General features: G+C 35.0%; 1 protein-coding gene across 4 annotated transcripts in view; it reads left to right on the top strand.

Moving 5' to 3' along the window:
• Positions 1 to 16,992, top strand: part of NETO1 (neuropilin and tolloid like 1) — a 74,893-nt gene that overhangs the window by 26,134 nt on the left and 31,767 nt on the right. For all 4 annotated transcript variants that reach the window (XM_040549578.1, XM_040549579.1, XM_040549580.1 and 1 more), the window contains exons 5-6: positions 15,916 to 15,957; positions 16,064 to 16,191. In XM_040549578.1, coding sequence (XP_040405512.1) covers positions 15,916 to 15,957; positions 16,064 to 16,191 — 170 coding nt within the window. The remainder of the gene's footprint in view (positions 1 to 15,915; positions 15,958 to 16,063; positions 16,192 to 16,992) is intronic.

A 16,992-nucleotide genomic window follows, 5' to 3' on the forward strand; every position in this document is an offset into this window, starting at 1 on the left:
GAAGGAAGGAAGGAAGGAAGGAAGGATAATTTTCATTCCTGTAAACCTTTGAAATCATCTTACATGCCGAATGTCACTAGCTCAGCTGATGTCTTTCTTTGCTTGGGAAAGCCAGTGAATCATCTTTGTTTAATATATGTTGAAACAGATTTGCAATTTATATTGTTGTAAGTCCAAATGTTAGGTATTGTTATTTTTCTTCTTTTTCAAAAAATGTCCATTTCATTAAGACCCTTTGGCCAAAATAATAATAAAGGCAACTATAATTTAACATTGTAATCCATCAAAAGTCTCCAAAATTACTTTCTTATACGCCCAGGGATAATTCCAAAGAACAGTTGCTTAAGCTAGCTATATTCAAATACTGAACTGACAAGCTACTAACTCTAGTCCCAGTTTAGCAAAAGACTTCAGGACAAGTCTACCTTGAAGCACATACCTAGATCTCTGGCATCTCACCTAGACATGGGTACTTAAAGGTATGTTCAAATACTGTCTTCCACCTTGCCATCTACTGACCTATGTCAAATTGAAACATTTATTTATTCTGGAGAACTGAACTACCATTTCTTCAACTCTTTTCATGAATCAAAATCTAGTTTTCCTACTTTTAACTCAAATTATATCAGTTTGGTGACTGTCTATTTAACCAATATTGTAAACCTAAGATAGCCTTAAGGAAGATAAGTTTATTCACTAACTCCCTGTTTTCCTTTATTATATTTCCTTTATTATATTCTGCTACAATAAATTGAGTTTTTGTATGTGTTAGAATGACATTTTCTGTGCTATTCTTCTTCTAGACATCCTTGCTCCTCAAAAACAAACAAACAAACAAACAAAAACAAAAACACAAACAAATACCAACTCTAAGTCATCTGCAACTATTTTCCTGTGTATAAAAATAATTCATTTTCTTCAACCATGGTTAGAACAATTCATTCAGCTGTGTTTTTTAGTCCAACTCAGTTTGTCAGTCAGGTTTACCTACTCATAAATGCAGTGATACTAGTTCTTCAATCACTTGCAATGATTAGTGGGTTCCTCTCCTTGGATTTTATATTTTGATATAAAATAAATAGATTTTTGCTACATTCCCACTATGTAAACTTTTGGTAGTGCATCCATTGGCAACTGAGCTTTTTAAAATGAAAATGGAGCAGTATTTGAAGATAATTTTTTGAAAGGAACAATTATCTAATTATAAGAGGCTCTTTTTAAAAATAATTATGCTGTGTGTGTGTGCATTATTATGTGCTCCTTTCTCTAAAACTGGAGTTAGGCTCAGACAAAGTCTCTACAAACAAAAGGTACCTAGAAAAAAGCCAAAAAGATCTTCTGTCCCTCCAAAATCTGATCTCCTTACTCTATCTGAATTTGGAATTCAGTAGAAGTCAGGATTGAGAAGTTGTCTTCCCAAAAATGGAGAGAAACTGAAAACTCTTGATCTTGAGCTAGCACAGCTACAAATCTCTCAGAGAATGGTGTGTGTCTTCCATGTTGTATGCTGTTGACAGTATTTTTTAACTAATTTATTTACTCCTTAGTATCTTCATCTATTTATTCAGCAATCTGGAGACACCTAGGAATTCCTACAACCTCTGTTTTCTTATCTTCTTAGCACATTTAGGAACAAATATAAATACATTAGATGCTGAGATATTTATTGAAATAAACAGAATGTAAGCAAAAGTAGATTTTAATTTTAAAAGATTTTAATTTAAAAAGATTATTTTGACCTGGCAATTCATTATCTTTCAATTAGATTTTATACATTTGCACCGTCTGTCTTTCCTTTCCCGTTTAACTAAAAACAAAACAAAACAAAAAAAGCTTGTTTGCTGGAAATTGCATATTATCTATAAAATATATTTTTAATTTATTAGTGCAAAGTGATACTTGAAGCTACTTTCAAAGTTGGCATTTATGATTACTAAATGAAGACCACTGAATTCCTTAACTCTTCATGTCTTCCTAAAATGTAAATTTTGTTTTTCAAAGTGGTTCCACTGCAGTCCAGTGTTTGTTTAACTAGTATAATCTTATGCATAAAAGCATTGTCTACAACTTCACACAATGCAGAAAAATTCAGTTTAACAGACCAAATTCTTTCCAGTTTCAAGATGGGATTCTAATCATATCATTGATGTTGGATACAGGGTCAGATGTGTTAGATTTAGTCTGGCATTCTGCTCTGCTATGATATTCCCAATCTAATCCAGGAGTATTTTGCAATTGTTAAGGACTGAGAACTTTTCACTAGGAATATATTAGTAATTCATAAATAAATCAAGTGATACTACTGGCAGCAAAATTACATCTGCTACATTTTCAGTTTCTTAAAAAAACAAAACAAAACAAAAAAAACCCTGTGGTATCATAAATACCACAAATACTCAAATACACAAATATATTTTGAAATCAAGAGATCTGGTGCCCTCAAATATTCTTGCTCTGAAGACTCTACTCAGTTATGTCATATGTACTTAGCATGACAAAAGCACAGTCTGTAACTCACTAGATAAATGAGAGTGTGACAATAGTGTTTCTTCATATAGATTTGCAGATGAGAATTTATATTCAGTGAGACAAAATGTCTCAGTCTGAGCTACACAGTCTAAATGGACTCTATTAAAGAAAATTTGTAACGTTTGTGGTAGTAAGATCTACCAAAAAACTGAGAATACAATCTGAACGGAAGGAGAATCATTGCAAAACTGTAAAAATAAGTAAGCAAATGCTTTTGACCAACACTTTAAAATATTGCTTCAGAGATCATTATACGTTAGAGATGCAGAAAGGTTATTTGAATACTTTGATGTCGAAAGATTACAGTGTGATTTTTGTTAAGAAAGATTGCTTGAGTCATGAGAAAGATGATGAGAAAAGAAATGCCAAATATTTTCTGAGAATTAAATTCAAAAAAACTGATGCCATGGCCAATCCGTTGTTAAAAATCTGTGGTAGCATGACAGAAGCAGACAGCGTGAAATGTGTTATTGTGGTCACATATCAATCCCCTCGATGACACTGAGAAGCCAGAAGATGTTGTGTAACAGGACTTACAAACATCATTTGCCAGATGTTATCTGATAGTTGAAGCTCAAGAGACAATGTTATCAAATCTGCTGGCTTCGATATGTGGGTTAATAAAGATCATATGATACCATTTCTTGACTTTTTCCTTTCCTTTTTTTTTTTTCCTGTAGCTCATTTCTAAACCCGATGTTGAAATTAATATTAATAGAGAATGCAGCAAATTATTATCAAAAGTATTTTCTCTTTAATGATGATCTGATTTTATGGATTACGGTTATTAACTGCTATCAACTACAAGTTCATGCTAAATTATGCAAAATAAGAGTGGTGGTTTTTTTTTTTTTTTCATTTCTTTTAATAAAATGCATACTGGTGTAGTAGTTTAAAAATCAGATTTGGATAATTTGAATTTCTTTAATTGTTTATGCTCTCCCCACAATGAAAATTTGTAGCAGTAATAAGTTATTTGTATTCTAAAATGTTCATGTCAGTGATATTCCAATATATGTATATTATATCGAGATCTACTAAGTGCTTTTAAATGAAATGTTTTATTTAGAGTGTTTTTTTTTTTTTTTTTTTTTGTTTTTTTTTTTTTTTTTTTTTTTTTTTTTTTGTCACTAAAGCTTTAAATGACTCTGTCAAATCAAGCTAGGAAAAATCCTGCTGTTTGGCAGCCAGAAACTTGATCTGGTCGAATGAAATTTAATTATTGCCTGCCTGGATAAGCAGCTGACCCCATACATAAAAATCCTGAGTACTGTGACTTATGATCATGTCTGACCTGTTGCTGACAGAGAAAACTGTTCTGATATCTCTTTTTTTTTTTTCTAAATATTACCATATCAGTGGATGAACTGGAGAATTTCTAATCAGTACTCAGTTTGCTGTTCTTTTCCCAGTCTCTTCATCCAGTTAATGGCAATATTGAATATTGTATGAGGTAGACCAAGGGCCTATGAACACTGCTGTCCTGGTTTCAGCTGGGATAGATAGAGTTAATTTCTTTCTAGTAGCTGGTATGGTACTGTGTTTTGGAATTAGGATGAGAATAATGCTAATGACACACTGATGTTTTAGTTGTTGTAGAGCAGGGCTTACACTTAATCAAGGACTTTTCAGTCTATTGTGCTGCCCTGCCAGTGAGGTGGCTGGGGGTGCACCAGGAGATGGGAGGGGACACAGCCAGGACAGGCTGGCCCTAAACTGGCCAAAGGGATATCCATGCTATATGGTATCTTACTGAAAAATAAAACTTGGGGGAATTGGCCAGGGTGGGACAGACATCCTCTGCTCATGAACAGGCTAAGTGTTGGTCAGCAGGTGGTGATAAATTGTGTATCGCTTGATTTTATGATTATTTTATCATTGTAATTAACAATTATTGTTTTTATTTTACTTTTCCTTTTTCATCCTATTAAACTATCTTTACCTCAACCCAAGAGTTTTAACCTTAACCTCCCCCCGCCCCAACCCCTCCCCCCCCCCCCCATTCTCTCTCCCATACCACTGGGTAGAGAGGAGTGAGCAAATGGCTTGTGGTGTTTAGCTGCTTGCTTGGTTAAACTGCAAAAACTGCCTTTCCAAAGCGTCCTTCAATGGATCACAATGGCTTTTTAATATTGAATGCAATGCAGAAGACCAGTTTTCATTCTTTGCATGATACTGAGCTGGTCAATCAATGTAATATTCAATACACCAATTGCTAAATTCATATCATGTTGTGGGCCTAAACCTGTTTATGTTAGAATGAATATAAAAACTGTTAGCAAATCCAGTGGTAATCAAATTATTCTTCAGACTGGTAGTCTTCAAAGAAAAAGAAAACATAAAATCTGTTTTCATGGAAACTATAATTTTTTTAATCTAAATTCCCAAGCTATGACAACAGAATTTTAAATTATGTAATAAGGTATGTGAATATAATCATTGTTTAGCCTGACTAAGAGTGAGGCTTCTGTGGTAAGGAAAACCAGAAGTAACTTTTTTTTTCATTAGACATAAATCTAAATCTGTTCAAACTCTAGATTAAGATCTCCAGTTATCCACAGACCATTTTTTTTTTCCCCTCATGTTTATGACAAACAAGTTTCAGAATCATTTAGTGAACATTGAGCATGTGGCATAAATGATACTCAGAAGAACAGACAATCCATTACAAGGATCTTGTTTAAAGAGAAATTATGAAATGCTGAGGACACTTTGATTTAGAATTTATCACCTTGCTAATTTTTTCATGTGGATATATGGCAAAACTTGGCTTACTGTTACTGATGCACAAAACTTTTATTCATTAATTTAAGTGGAAACCATTTGGGGATAGGATTAATATGAATTATGTTTATTTTAGTCAAATACATAGTAAAGCATACAGTAGGGTTCTCCTCTTCAAATAATAGAAGTCTCAACTGCCCTGGTGTCTTGTTTCTAACAGATTATGTCTACGTTATATCACTACTAGCAATTAATCATGGTTTGGATTTTACTATGGCACTTTAATTGCCTGAAGTGGGATCAAAATGATCTATTCAAACAAAGAGAATGTCATTCATGAAGTTGTAACCAACAGAAAGCAGCTGAACTGTAAGGCAAAAACCTAGCTGTAAATCCTTAGATAGAGAAAGACTTAGATAGAGAAAGACAAAGTGTTTTCCTCCTGGAGTCTCAGGAGAAGCTGAATTTCATAATGCTGGGAAGAGTGGAAGGGTTATTGTTCTCTTCTCATATATTAGTTATATCCTTTAAATATCTAGATTTTATCCTGTATAATGAAATGTAAAATTCATAATTATTTGGGTAATTTAAGTAGGAATTCACAATTTAACACACACAGCCTTCTTTCTGAGAACTGGACTATCCTGAAAATCTTCCTGCTAGAGAAAACTTCTACACTGTGCTGTTAAAAGATAAAGAAGGAAAAGATAGTAAAAGAATATCTCCAAGGCATCTCCTCAGAATATTCTGCATCTAAAGCTCATGAAAACCCATCTTCACATCCTGTAGAGAAGGCTGTGTAAATTTGGGAAAACTGCTGGGGTCAATACCTCAGTGCTCCCTGAAAGAAAATGATTCCTAGGCAATAAACCTCCAAAAAACAGCTGAAAGAAAAGCAAAACTGCTATCACCGAAAGCTATACTGTTATGTGTCCTGGAAGGACAGGACAGAAGTTTTTTTTTTTTTTTTTTTTTTTTTTTTTTTTTTCCCTGAAGATGTTTCTTGGACTTGGTGCTGATATGCTTCCTTCAGCAATTCCTTGAGTTGCTGGGCTTTTAGAGTTCTTCTTATTTGATAAAGTGGATGTTGCATCATCTGTGGTAGGCATACACAACAGCAATTAGCGTAATGATTTGGTTTAATAAATGATATATATCTTTTTCCTTTAGAAACAGTGCATTCAGGCTCCAGTGAAGTAGGGTGAAAATCTAGAATTCTTCCTTTGTGTTAAATGTCTACAGATTTCTACTCTATTTTAAAAAAAACATCCCGTGACGTTGGCTTTTGGAATCATAAAAATATTTTATTATAGGAGAGCTCTACAATATATTTCATCCAATAACTTCCCAAAATCTTGAAGCTGCACAGTGAACTAATGAAAGGCTCTGTACTATGGCTATTTCACCTTCCATTCTAAGGATCATATTTTCAAGAGTATTGTGTCTATTTCTTTTCTTCTAGTATCTTATATGGCCAGATGATTAAACAATCTGTTGTTTTTGCAAACACAGCTCGATTCCCATTCTCATAAGCTTATTCACTTTAACAAAAGTACACCTGGTGCTTTGCTAGGCAGTAAGAGAAAAATATTGGAAAACAAAGAGATCTCCTGTTAAAGTGGAAGTTGAACTGTTCACACATGAGAACTAGAGGAGACACTTGTGGTTCTCATGAAAGATGAAGTTATCTCCATAAAAATGACATAACCTATATGCCATAGCTGGCATGGACAGCTACAGCAAGGGGTTGTCAGGTAGTGTTAACACTATGCTGATGTTTCTGTCTGTATTGGAAACGTGTCTTACTGTGTGGTCAGCTACAGGTTATTCAGTACTACTTGAAGTAACACAAATCATATATTCTGTTGAATATAATAGCTGAAAAAGGTGTAGCTCTTCAAAATAATTGGGAATGTTATAGTGAGTGTATTTGTTCTGGGTTAAAAAAAAAATTAAATACAAGGAAGGCCTTTCTCTTATGATAAATTCACAATGGTTACTTTATATTGCAAAATTATTCCTTTAAGTTCCCTTTCTCTCCTGGTAAATCTACACAATGGACTGTTGTAGCAAGAACAGCTTATTTGAAAAGATTATGCACAGTTATGCAGTGGTAGCAAGCAAAAAACATGTAAATTGATTCAATCTGAAAAAGTAACACTTAGCAACCAGTTGTGGCTAAACCTTCTGAGTCATTTTTCCCTATACACTGCAGAGTGAACTGAAAGTATTATTTTCTTGGAGTCATCTTTAACATATCTGAAACTGAAAGTATTATTTTCTTTAGAGTCATCTTTAACAAATTAGTGACACAAACCCTAAGCCTTAATATTATTATGATGAAATTGCGTAACTGGGCCATATTTAGTATTCAACATCACTCTTGAAAGGCTCTGTGGTAGTTTTATGTTGTACCTCTTTCTTCCTAGTGAAGTTTAGACACAATTAGTCAATCACAGGAAGCCACTGAGATATTGTATTGGGATGACACATATGCAGTACTGCCCTTGATGACTGACAGTCAGTCCTCATGGTTCTGCTGCACTTTGTCAGTAGAGATTGCTTGGCTGCTATTCTCAGATAGAGTGGGCTCCTGAACTCATTCATTCTTGTTTCACACACTTCTGGGCAACTGGCAGATAAAGGTATATGCAGCCCCTGAAATATATACAGCCACTGTGCTGCATGACGGGAGTCTGATTTCCTAATTGGGGCATCCAGGAGTTAGAACAAATATTTAACATAATAAAATTATCTGCCAAATAATCCCACCCAGATCATCAAGGACCCCAGACTTCCTGTTTCCATTGAGCAGTCTCAGAGTATGACATTCTTGCCCATTACTACTCTCCTTTATAGAGTAGGTCTATAATGCAGTATCAAGAAGTACTTCCCACTTTTGGAATTTAGCTGCACATATTGAACAGTCCAAACACTGTTTGAGGACATGACCTATGAGCCCCTCTCACCTTCCAGCACGGTTCCTTGGTTCCTGTCCATACAAAATTTACAGTGGAGAAAGAACCTGCTCTAAATAGGTGACAGAGCAGACAGGGGAGGGAAGCAGGCAAGATATCAAGCAAGATATCAAGCCTGCCATTGTGTACACAAAAAGAGAAATCTAAATTCAATCTCTGTATTCATGTATTCTTTTCTAGTGGAGTTCATTCAGACCATTTCTTGTCTAAGTATTTTTGACCAATCTTAGCAAGATGCTACATAAAGATATAGATTTTCTTTTTCTGATGATACTGTTTTTTCATTTCCAAATGGTGTCAAAGAAACAAGTATTAACTTTTGGTATAAAAATGCCTGGCTCTTGTTAACACTTGCAGTATTTCTCATCTCAGATCGCCATGGTAGTGAAGTTTGTATGTCAGTATAATATACCAGTTACAGCCTACAGACACTTTGCTTGTCAATATGAACTAAGATCAGCAAATATGACATTAGAAGAATTAAAAACAAAACAAAACAAAACAAACAAACAAACAAAACCTCTGGGAGGCAGTCTGTGTTACTTCAACAATACTACAATACTATAAGGACTCAAATTGAAGTAGCTAGGGTAAGTGTATTGTATTTTTCCGTGATTTTTTAAAATTATGATTTTACATCCCCTACTGCTTGCAGCTTTCATTTATAAAATTTCTTCCTAAGAAAATTAGTAGCTGTGTACTTTACTGTGAATCAGATCACCTAACAAAAGGCAAAGTAGTCTCTCCTGATGGAACTACATCTTCAAAAAGAGAGAGAACTTCATCCAGAGTATTCTTTCAACTTACTTAGTTTCACATGACTTCCTGCTGATGTAGGACTTTAAGGTGAAAAGTTAAGAGTCTTAGTCACTTCTACATAAACACTTATTGCCTTTAAATTCTTTCATGACTGTGCTGAGGAGTGAACAATATACAAGCATTGTTTTAGATTATAAATATGTAGCCTCCAAAACATCTGTCATCGCTCACAATATTTTTCAAAAAAAAAAAAAAAAGTACACAGAAAACAAATAGCAAATGTAGCACATACTCTTGCCAGATAGAATTATTATAGAACTGTTTCTTCAGGGTGTAGAGCAAACTGTATATTCTCTTTTAAGATCTTGTTGTATCTTTAATACAGATATAAACATATTAATTGAAGTTTCAATAAGACTACAGGGCTGAAATATTCCTTGGAACAAATTTCCTTTTCAGCTGACAAGACAACAGTTTTTATTTATTTTTATGTGTCTACACCACTTAGTACTTTTGTACTACTTAACACTTTTCCCTCACTCTCTCAGCAGAACATTTAAGTCCCCTTGCTTGTACACCACAAAATGTTTACTTGTAGAATTTTTTTTTCCTATTTTATAATTATTTTTGTGATTCTTTAGCATATTTCAATACTTTAAAAATCTTTTGGTCATCATCCAGTCTTTGCATTGCATCATCAAATACTAGAAGACAACCACGTAAAATAACTTAGAACAATCCTGCCCTTTTTTTCTGAGTTCTGCAAGCTCTGCTTTTACAGAAATCACCACTCAAGAATGCAGGACTGACTTAAGCTCCCAGAAATAATTGTAAAATTTACCTGGTTTCATAAGCTTGAAAATAAATAACTAGTGGCTTGCTAAATATTGCAGTTCTACTTACTTTTCCACAAGCATTTGCATGTAAAATCAGGTCTTTGATAAATTCTATGATAGGCAACAATGTGTATGCATTAAAATTCCTTAAATATTAATAGAATGAAGCTTGAGTGACTATTTCTAGTTAGTCAAATACAAGAAAATGAAAAGATATATCTATAGCTGTCTGCTCAGTAAATGAAATTGAATATTTTCCTTATTTAGCAAATAAGGTTTCTACATACTGTGAATATTTTTGGTATATATCCATTAAAAATGTAGTTTTTGTGTTCAAAAACAACATCGACTTGCTTATGTTTCAAACATCAGCTCTCTATACCATATAGTTTGATCAAATAATTCCTTCTTCTCTTATTTATAGAAAAAAAAAATCTATCAAAATGTCTCACAATTTAATTGCAAAACAGGTTTCATATCCGCACCAGGATTCTGTGGCACACATTTCCTTCATCTTGACTTCTGACCATACATTAATTGTTCATATTCTTTAATATGTATACTTTATTCAGATACAAACAATCCCATGAAATTAAGTAGATCCTAGACCCAAGATATTCTAAGAAATAGCAAGTTAATCTCCACATGACTTGAAACAAATTCCACCAGAGTCTGCCTTTTGACAGAGATTTGTCTAACATATGCTATTACTTTAGATTTATATTTTGACTAGGAATATCATTGTCAGCCACTTTTGGTGTTTAGTTATTACAGTATCACCGAATGATGGAGTTTGAAAGGGACCCTCTGGATCATTTGGTCCAACCTCCTGCTCACCAGGGCAACCTAGGGCAGACTTCCCGGGACCATGTCTAGGCAGTTTTTGAATATATCCAGGTAGATCTACAACCACTCTGAGCAACGTTTTCCATTGCTCCATCACCTGCACAATAAAGAAATATTTCCTCATGTTCAGAGGGAACCTACTGTATTTCAGGTTGTGCCTGTTGCCTCTTGTCCTGCAATTGGTCACCACTGATAAAAGCCTGGCTCCCTCTTCTTTGCAAAACTCCCTCCAGCTATTTATATACTTGGAGAAGGTCTCACCTGAGCCTTCTCTTCCCCAGGCTGAACAGTCCTAAGTCTCTCAACCTCTCCTCATAAGAGAGATGTTCCAGTCCCTTCACCATCTTTATGTCCTTTCTCTGGACTCTCTTCAGCATCTCTGTAGCAGTTTTGTATTGAGAAATTGAATTTTGGACACAGTACTCTTGGTGTGGCCTCAGCAATGCTGAGTAAAGCCTTCTTGGTAGCAAGAGCACCTTTCTGACTCATGTTCACTTGTTGTCCACCAGAACGCAGTATGTACTAGTGCCTGGGGCTGTTCTACCTCAGGTGAAGATCTATGAACATCTTGTTGAACTTCATGAGATTCCTGCCGGACCATTTCTCTGGCCTGTCAAGGTTCCTCTAGATGGCACCATTGACCATCCACTACTCCCAACTTTGTGTCCTCTGCAAACCTGCTGAGTATATGCTCTGCACCATCTTCCAGATCATTAATGAAGATATTGACCAGAATTGCAGCCAATATCGTGCTCTGTGGTATACAAGTAGTTACTATTCTCTAACTAGACTTTGTGACACAGATCACCATCCTCTGGGTCTGGCTGTTCAGCCATCTCTGTTTCCTCATCCAGCCCATTTTTTACAAGTTAAGGAAACCTATAGATTATCATAATTTTCTCCTTGGGCCACTGAATTTTCTTGTTCTGCTTGTTTGTCAGTAACTCAAAATAGCCTGACACATATTTTTACATCTCATAATATTTTTCAAATGTAATTCTGTGCTTCACAGAGATCTTACAGGAAAACTTGTGTTAACTAAACATTTCAGGAATCTATTATTTGTAGAATGGGTTGTAATATATCACCAAAGGAAATTTCTGGATACCCTTTTTGTTTCTTTGTTTGTTTAAAAGAGATATTCAATGTTGAAACAAAGAATACCAGAATTTATTTTGGCTGCAAGGTCTTCCATTTACATAACTTTTACACATTTACACGTTTCTTATATAAATCTCCTGTTTTACAGATTTCATTTAATGACACAGATCCCAATTTAAAAATAAATAAATAAATAAATAAATCCATGTACTACAGTCTTCTCAAGACTTATTACCTCCTGTTTTTCTCTCTCATTATAAGTGATCAATCTTATTTTTCACAACAAAATTTTTCTGACTTGGGATTCTTCCCTAATGGAACATACTTTTCATTAGGTGCAAAAGAAAAGAATATCTGGCTATCAGAAGATCTAGACAGTCAGTATTTAGCTATCATTAAAAGGTTTCTGACTCAGACAAACTGATAATAACAATTTGATTGAATCACATACAGAAGAGCTGCTAAAGTATAATCTATTTAATGGTAGATTATTTCAAAACCAGACATTTGTTTTGGCAATATGTTTAAACATGGTAGAAATCTCAGTATTTCTCATAATGCCTTACTTACAAATTGTTGCTTTTATTATAATAATACTGGTTATTAATGTGTAATAAAGCATGTTATACACTTTATTGCATTATCACTCTCAAAATCATAGAATCATAGAATCATTAAGGTTGAAAAAGACCTCCAGGATAATCTGGTCCAAATGTCCCCCTACCACCAATATTACACACTAAACCATGTCTCTAAGTACCACATCCAACTTTTCCTTAAGTGCTCGCAGGGACAGTAACTCCACCACCTTCCTGGGAAACCTGTTCCAATGCCTGCCTACTCTTCCTGAGAAGAAATTTCTCCTAATTTGCTACTGAATCCCCACTGGCGCAATTTGAGGCTATTTCCTCTAGTCCTATCACTAGTTACCTGTGAGAAGAGGTCGACCCCCAGCTCCCCATAACTTCCTTTCAGGCAGTTGTAGAGAGCCATAAGGTCTCCCCTGAGCCTCCTCTTCTCCAGACTAAACAACCCCAGTTCCCTCAGCCGCTCCTCATAGGACTTGTGTCCCAGTCCCTTCACCAGCTTTGTAGCCCTTCTCTGGACACACTCCAGGGCCTCGATGTCTTTCTTGTACTGAAGGGCCCAAAGCTGAACACAGTACTTGAGGTACGGCCTCACCAGAGCTGAGTACAGGGGAACGATCACCTCCCTGGTCCTGCTGGCCACACTATTCCTGATGCAAGCCAGGACGTCATTGGCCTTCTTGGCCACCCAGGCACACTGCTGCCTCATGTTCAGGTGAGCATCAAGCAACACCTCCAGATCCTTTTCCTCTGCATAGCCACTCTGCCCCAAGCCTGTAGTGCTGCATGGGGTTGTTGTGGTCAAAGTGCAGGACCTGGCACTTAGCCATGTTGAACCTCACCCATTGGTCTCTGCCCATTAATCCAGCCTGTCCAGGACCCTCTGCAAATGCTGAATGGTTGTAAATGCACCTGAATACTTGCATGTCCACTAGATCTACCATATTTCTAGAATGTTAACAGATTTTTGTACTTCTGTGTGATTTTGTTATAACGGTATTGTTAAAAAAATGGGAACATATATTCAGATTTGTTTTGTGGGTTAAATTACATGATTGCACTTCAAATTTATTAAGTTTCTTGAAGGAAGATATTTTGTAAATTAGTTGTAGACAGTAAAACAGCAGCTAGAATGAGTTTGGCATCTAGAACACAAATTTATCCCCCCCCCCCCCCTTTTTTTTAATTTGACTTCTGTGAACTCTGTTTATTTCCAGTTTATTACAAGTTTTCAAAATTATAGCATTTTTTTATTATTTTTATTACCAAAATATTCTTACCAGTCTTGGAGAGCAAAAGACTTCCCCCTCTGCTTCTGTCATTATTTTTACCAAAAATAGAGAAGGAAGCTTTCTAATACAAATCATCTCAACTCTCTAGGGAACACGGGTGGGCAGCCCCAATTTCTCACGGACTTTGTACTTAGACTTACCTCCCCAAGCACTATGTAATGACACAAGTCTATCTCCTGTGTGTAAACCTTCAGAGCTGTCTGGCCTGCACACCTTGGCAAAGGGTTAATGTACACTAATTGTAAGATATGCTCAGACTTAGAAACCTCAGAGCAAAAAGTCATTCATGTTTTCTTTCTGACATGCAGTCTGCCTCCAACATTCTCCACATCCCTACCACCCCACCCCCAATCCTTATTTCTAATATGTCAAGTAAGGCCAGTAAATCAGCAAGGATTCTTGCTATGAACACTCCTATCTATGAAAAGCCTTTCATATGGGAGAAATCCCGTCAGAACTTTTTTCTCCCTCTTTCCTCCTCTCTGCTTTGTAAATGTGGTAGTGTTTTGAGTAAATCAGACTGACCCCTGTAAACTCAGACTAGAAGAAATGCGATGGATACACTAGACATGGTTTGGATATTATTTTGAACCAGTGAAGTGTACTTACTTTAAACACCTTGCTTTCAGCAGTAGATATCAATATCTGAGTACATTAACAGAAATTTCTAATTACATTTACTGTTGTTTATTATCATATCTATCTGCTGATCTATAAAACTGAATAACAATTAATACTAATTGCCTATTAAATTATATTTGCAGTCCCTTAAGTTAATGAGTATTTAGTCAAGACTTATATTGTGCCACTGTAAGAGGAAAACTGGGAAATAAAAAAAGTAGCAGCCTGGTTATAACAAGACAGTTTTAAAAGGTGATTTTATAACTCTGCTTTTGACAGCATATCCTCATTGTTCAGGCTAAAATTGCTGTTCTTGCTCATAAGACACTAGACTTTGTTTTTCATGATATTATTTGGTTATAATTGTTACTGTGCAGACTAAGCAAAGGTTAAAGGGGAACAGCAGGTTTTGCTGTTTTGGTTTGGTTTTACTCCAATTGATTTCCTACTGCCAGACTCATTGTTTTTATAGCTTTGGATACATTGAGTCAATCCTGAAGCAATAAGATGAGTTCTATGAGTATATTCTATAGCTCAAACTCGACCTTGATTTTCTTTCTGTGCAATCCTTTTGAGGCCTGGGTGGAATGTGGCCCAGGAGAAGCTTGATGCAGAGTGTTTGCAAGTGAATGTTTAACATTGATTTCAGAAGACCAGATCCTGCCAAATTTCAAGAAAAAAAAAAAAAAAAAAGAGCAGTGGATTTCTTTTTTGTTCTCTTTCCCATGAAGATCAGGAAAATAACACAGAATTTTCATGTTAAATAGCATAATAGTGCAAGAGATAAAAACTCCAGACAAGACTAGTCTATTTTGAGGAGATAATTGAAATAATTTAGCCCCTTTCACATTTCTGGTTTGGGGCAATATATTCAAACTGCAGCAAAATATTATGAAATGTTGATTTGTCTATGGATAGCTGTTTATTGAGCCATAGATCCATGACCAAACTCATTTCATATAAGAGTTATATCTGGCTATAAAGGCATAATACAAAGCATCTCAGACAATAAATATTATCATGTTTATCTTATCAAAAAATAACACATGTATTAGACTTATTACCTTGTTAACACAGTAAATTCCATGGTAAATTCTTATGATATTTATTCCTGGAATACCAAATGGATTCCTCTGAGAAAGAAAGAGACTCCTCATTGTTGGTAGAGATGGTAGAGTATTCATAACCACATAATGAAGTTGTGTTGTAATAATGCTGTAAAATAAGCAAAGGGTTTCTGAATGGATTTGTAAATATATCTTTTTCATTAGACTGATATCTCTAATTTAACTGATGTTAAAATATCATGTGGGTAGCTGTGTGATGTTCTTGCTTTCTAGTGTGTACAGATTTTATTTTATTTTTTAATTCATTCTTCTGAAAGAGAGTGAGACAGAGAAAATTGTGAAAAAATTTTCAAAGCAGGATTTCATAATGGAAAAATATAAGAACTTTGCATGATAGTACCAACACTTTCTGCATTAATAATTAGTGTTGTCATAGTTTTTAAACCTGTTGCAAAAAAACAAGTCACATTCCAAAGAAATAAATGTATAATTATATCAATGAAGTGTACAATTTTACATTGACATTATATACAAGATATTGAACAAAACTAATTTTCTCTTTCTCAATTTTCAAGATCCCGATTTTAAGGACCTTGGAGTTTTGAAACCATTGCCAGGTTGGTATATCGGTTCTTCCTAAGACTTGGAAGCCTTTGCATTCTGCTGTAGAAAATATTTTTGTTTGCTGTTCAGGATTCATTTTTCTGGTATTTTGTTATTTAGTTTGTGAGTTTGAGATGGGAGGACCTGAAGGAATTGTGGAATCTGTACAAATTGTCAAAGAAGGAAAAGCCTCTGAAACTGAAGCAGTAGACTGTAAATGGTACATCAGAGCACCACCCAGATCCAAGGTCAGTCCTTTGTCCACTTGCTGATTTGCCACTTAATTTAAGAAATTGACTTTTCTAATATGCTGTGCATTTCTTAGTACAGACAGCTCTTGTTTAATAACTTTACAGCTTGAACTTGTAAACTGTTTTTTTCCTTCTGCTGTTGAAAGGTAATTTGTCACCTCAATCAAAATAACCCTCTTTCTCTATAAATAATGATGTGGGCAGCATTAATGTGCTTTTTGTGCCATAAGTAATTTTCTTAAATTCATCTTTAATTTTGCTCATATATTTAAAGAATCAATGTGTTTAGTTAATGGGAGGTGATCTTATCTAACATAGAGACTATTAATGGAAAACTGCTGGGTCCCTAAGATCATTGCTGTTTCTCATCTGAGAATGGTGAAAATGGAACCAAGGTAAATTAATGTTCCTATGTACAAGGTCTTTAGTTCCTTTGTTTTAGAACCACTGACAAAAAGAGAGAGTGTTCTTGTTTCTTTCCCACCACGATCAGCAAAACAGGTCTTTGTAACACAGAGGACAGTGCTGCAATGAATTTAATGATTTATTTTTTTTTGATTTTGTTTGAGTTCGTCTCTCATCCATGGCTTATCAGTTATTATTTGGATTAATTGTTGCTGGCTATACTACTGTTTCTCCTCTCTGTAGTTGGAACAGCTCTGTGCTCCCACCTACTTTCATTTATTCTGCTAAAGATAACTCCCCAGTATATTTTTACTGTCTGTCTTTTATTGGACTAGAAAAGTTTTACAAGGTATAATTTTTATATCCACTAATCTCTGGATCTTTAAACAGGTA

The sequence above is a fragment of the Cygnus olor genome, chromosome 2, assembly GCF_009769625.2.
Source record: "Cygnus olor isolate bCygOlo1 chromosome 2, bCygOlo1.pri.v2, whole genome shotgun sequence".
Taxonomy (NCBI): domain Eukaryota; kingdom Metazoa; phylum Chordata; class Aves; order Anseriformes; family Anatidae; genus Cygnus; species Cygnus olor.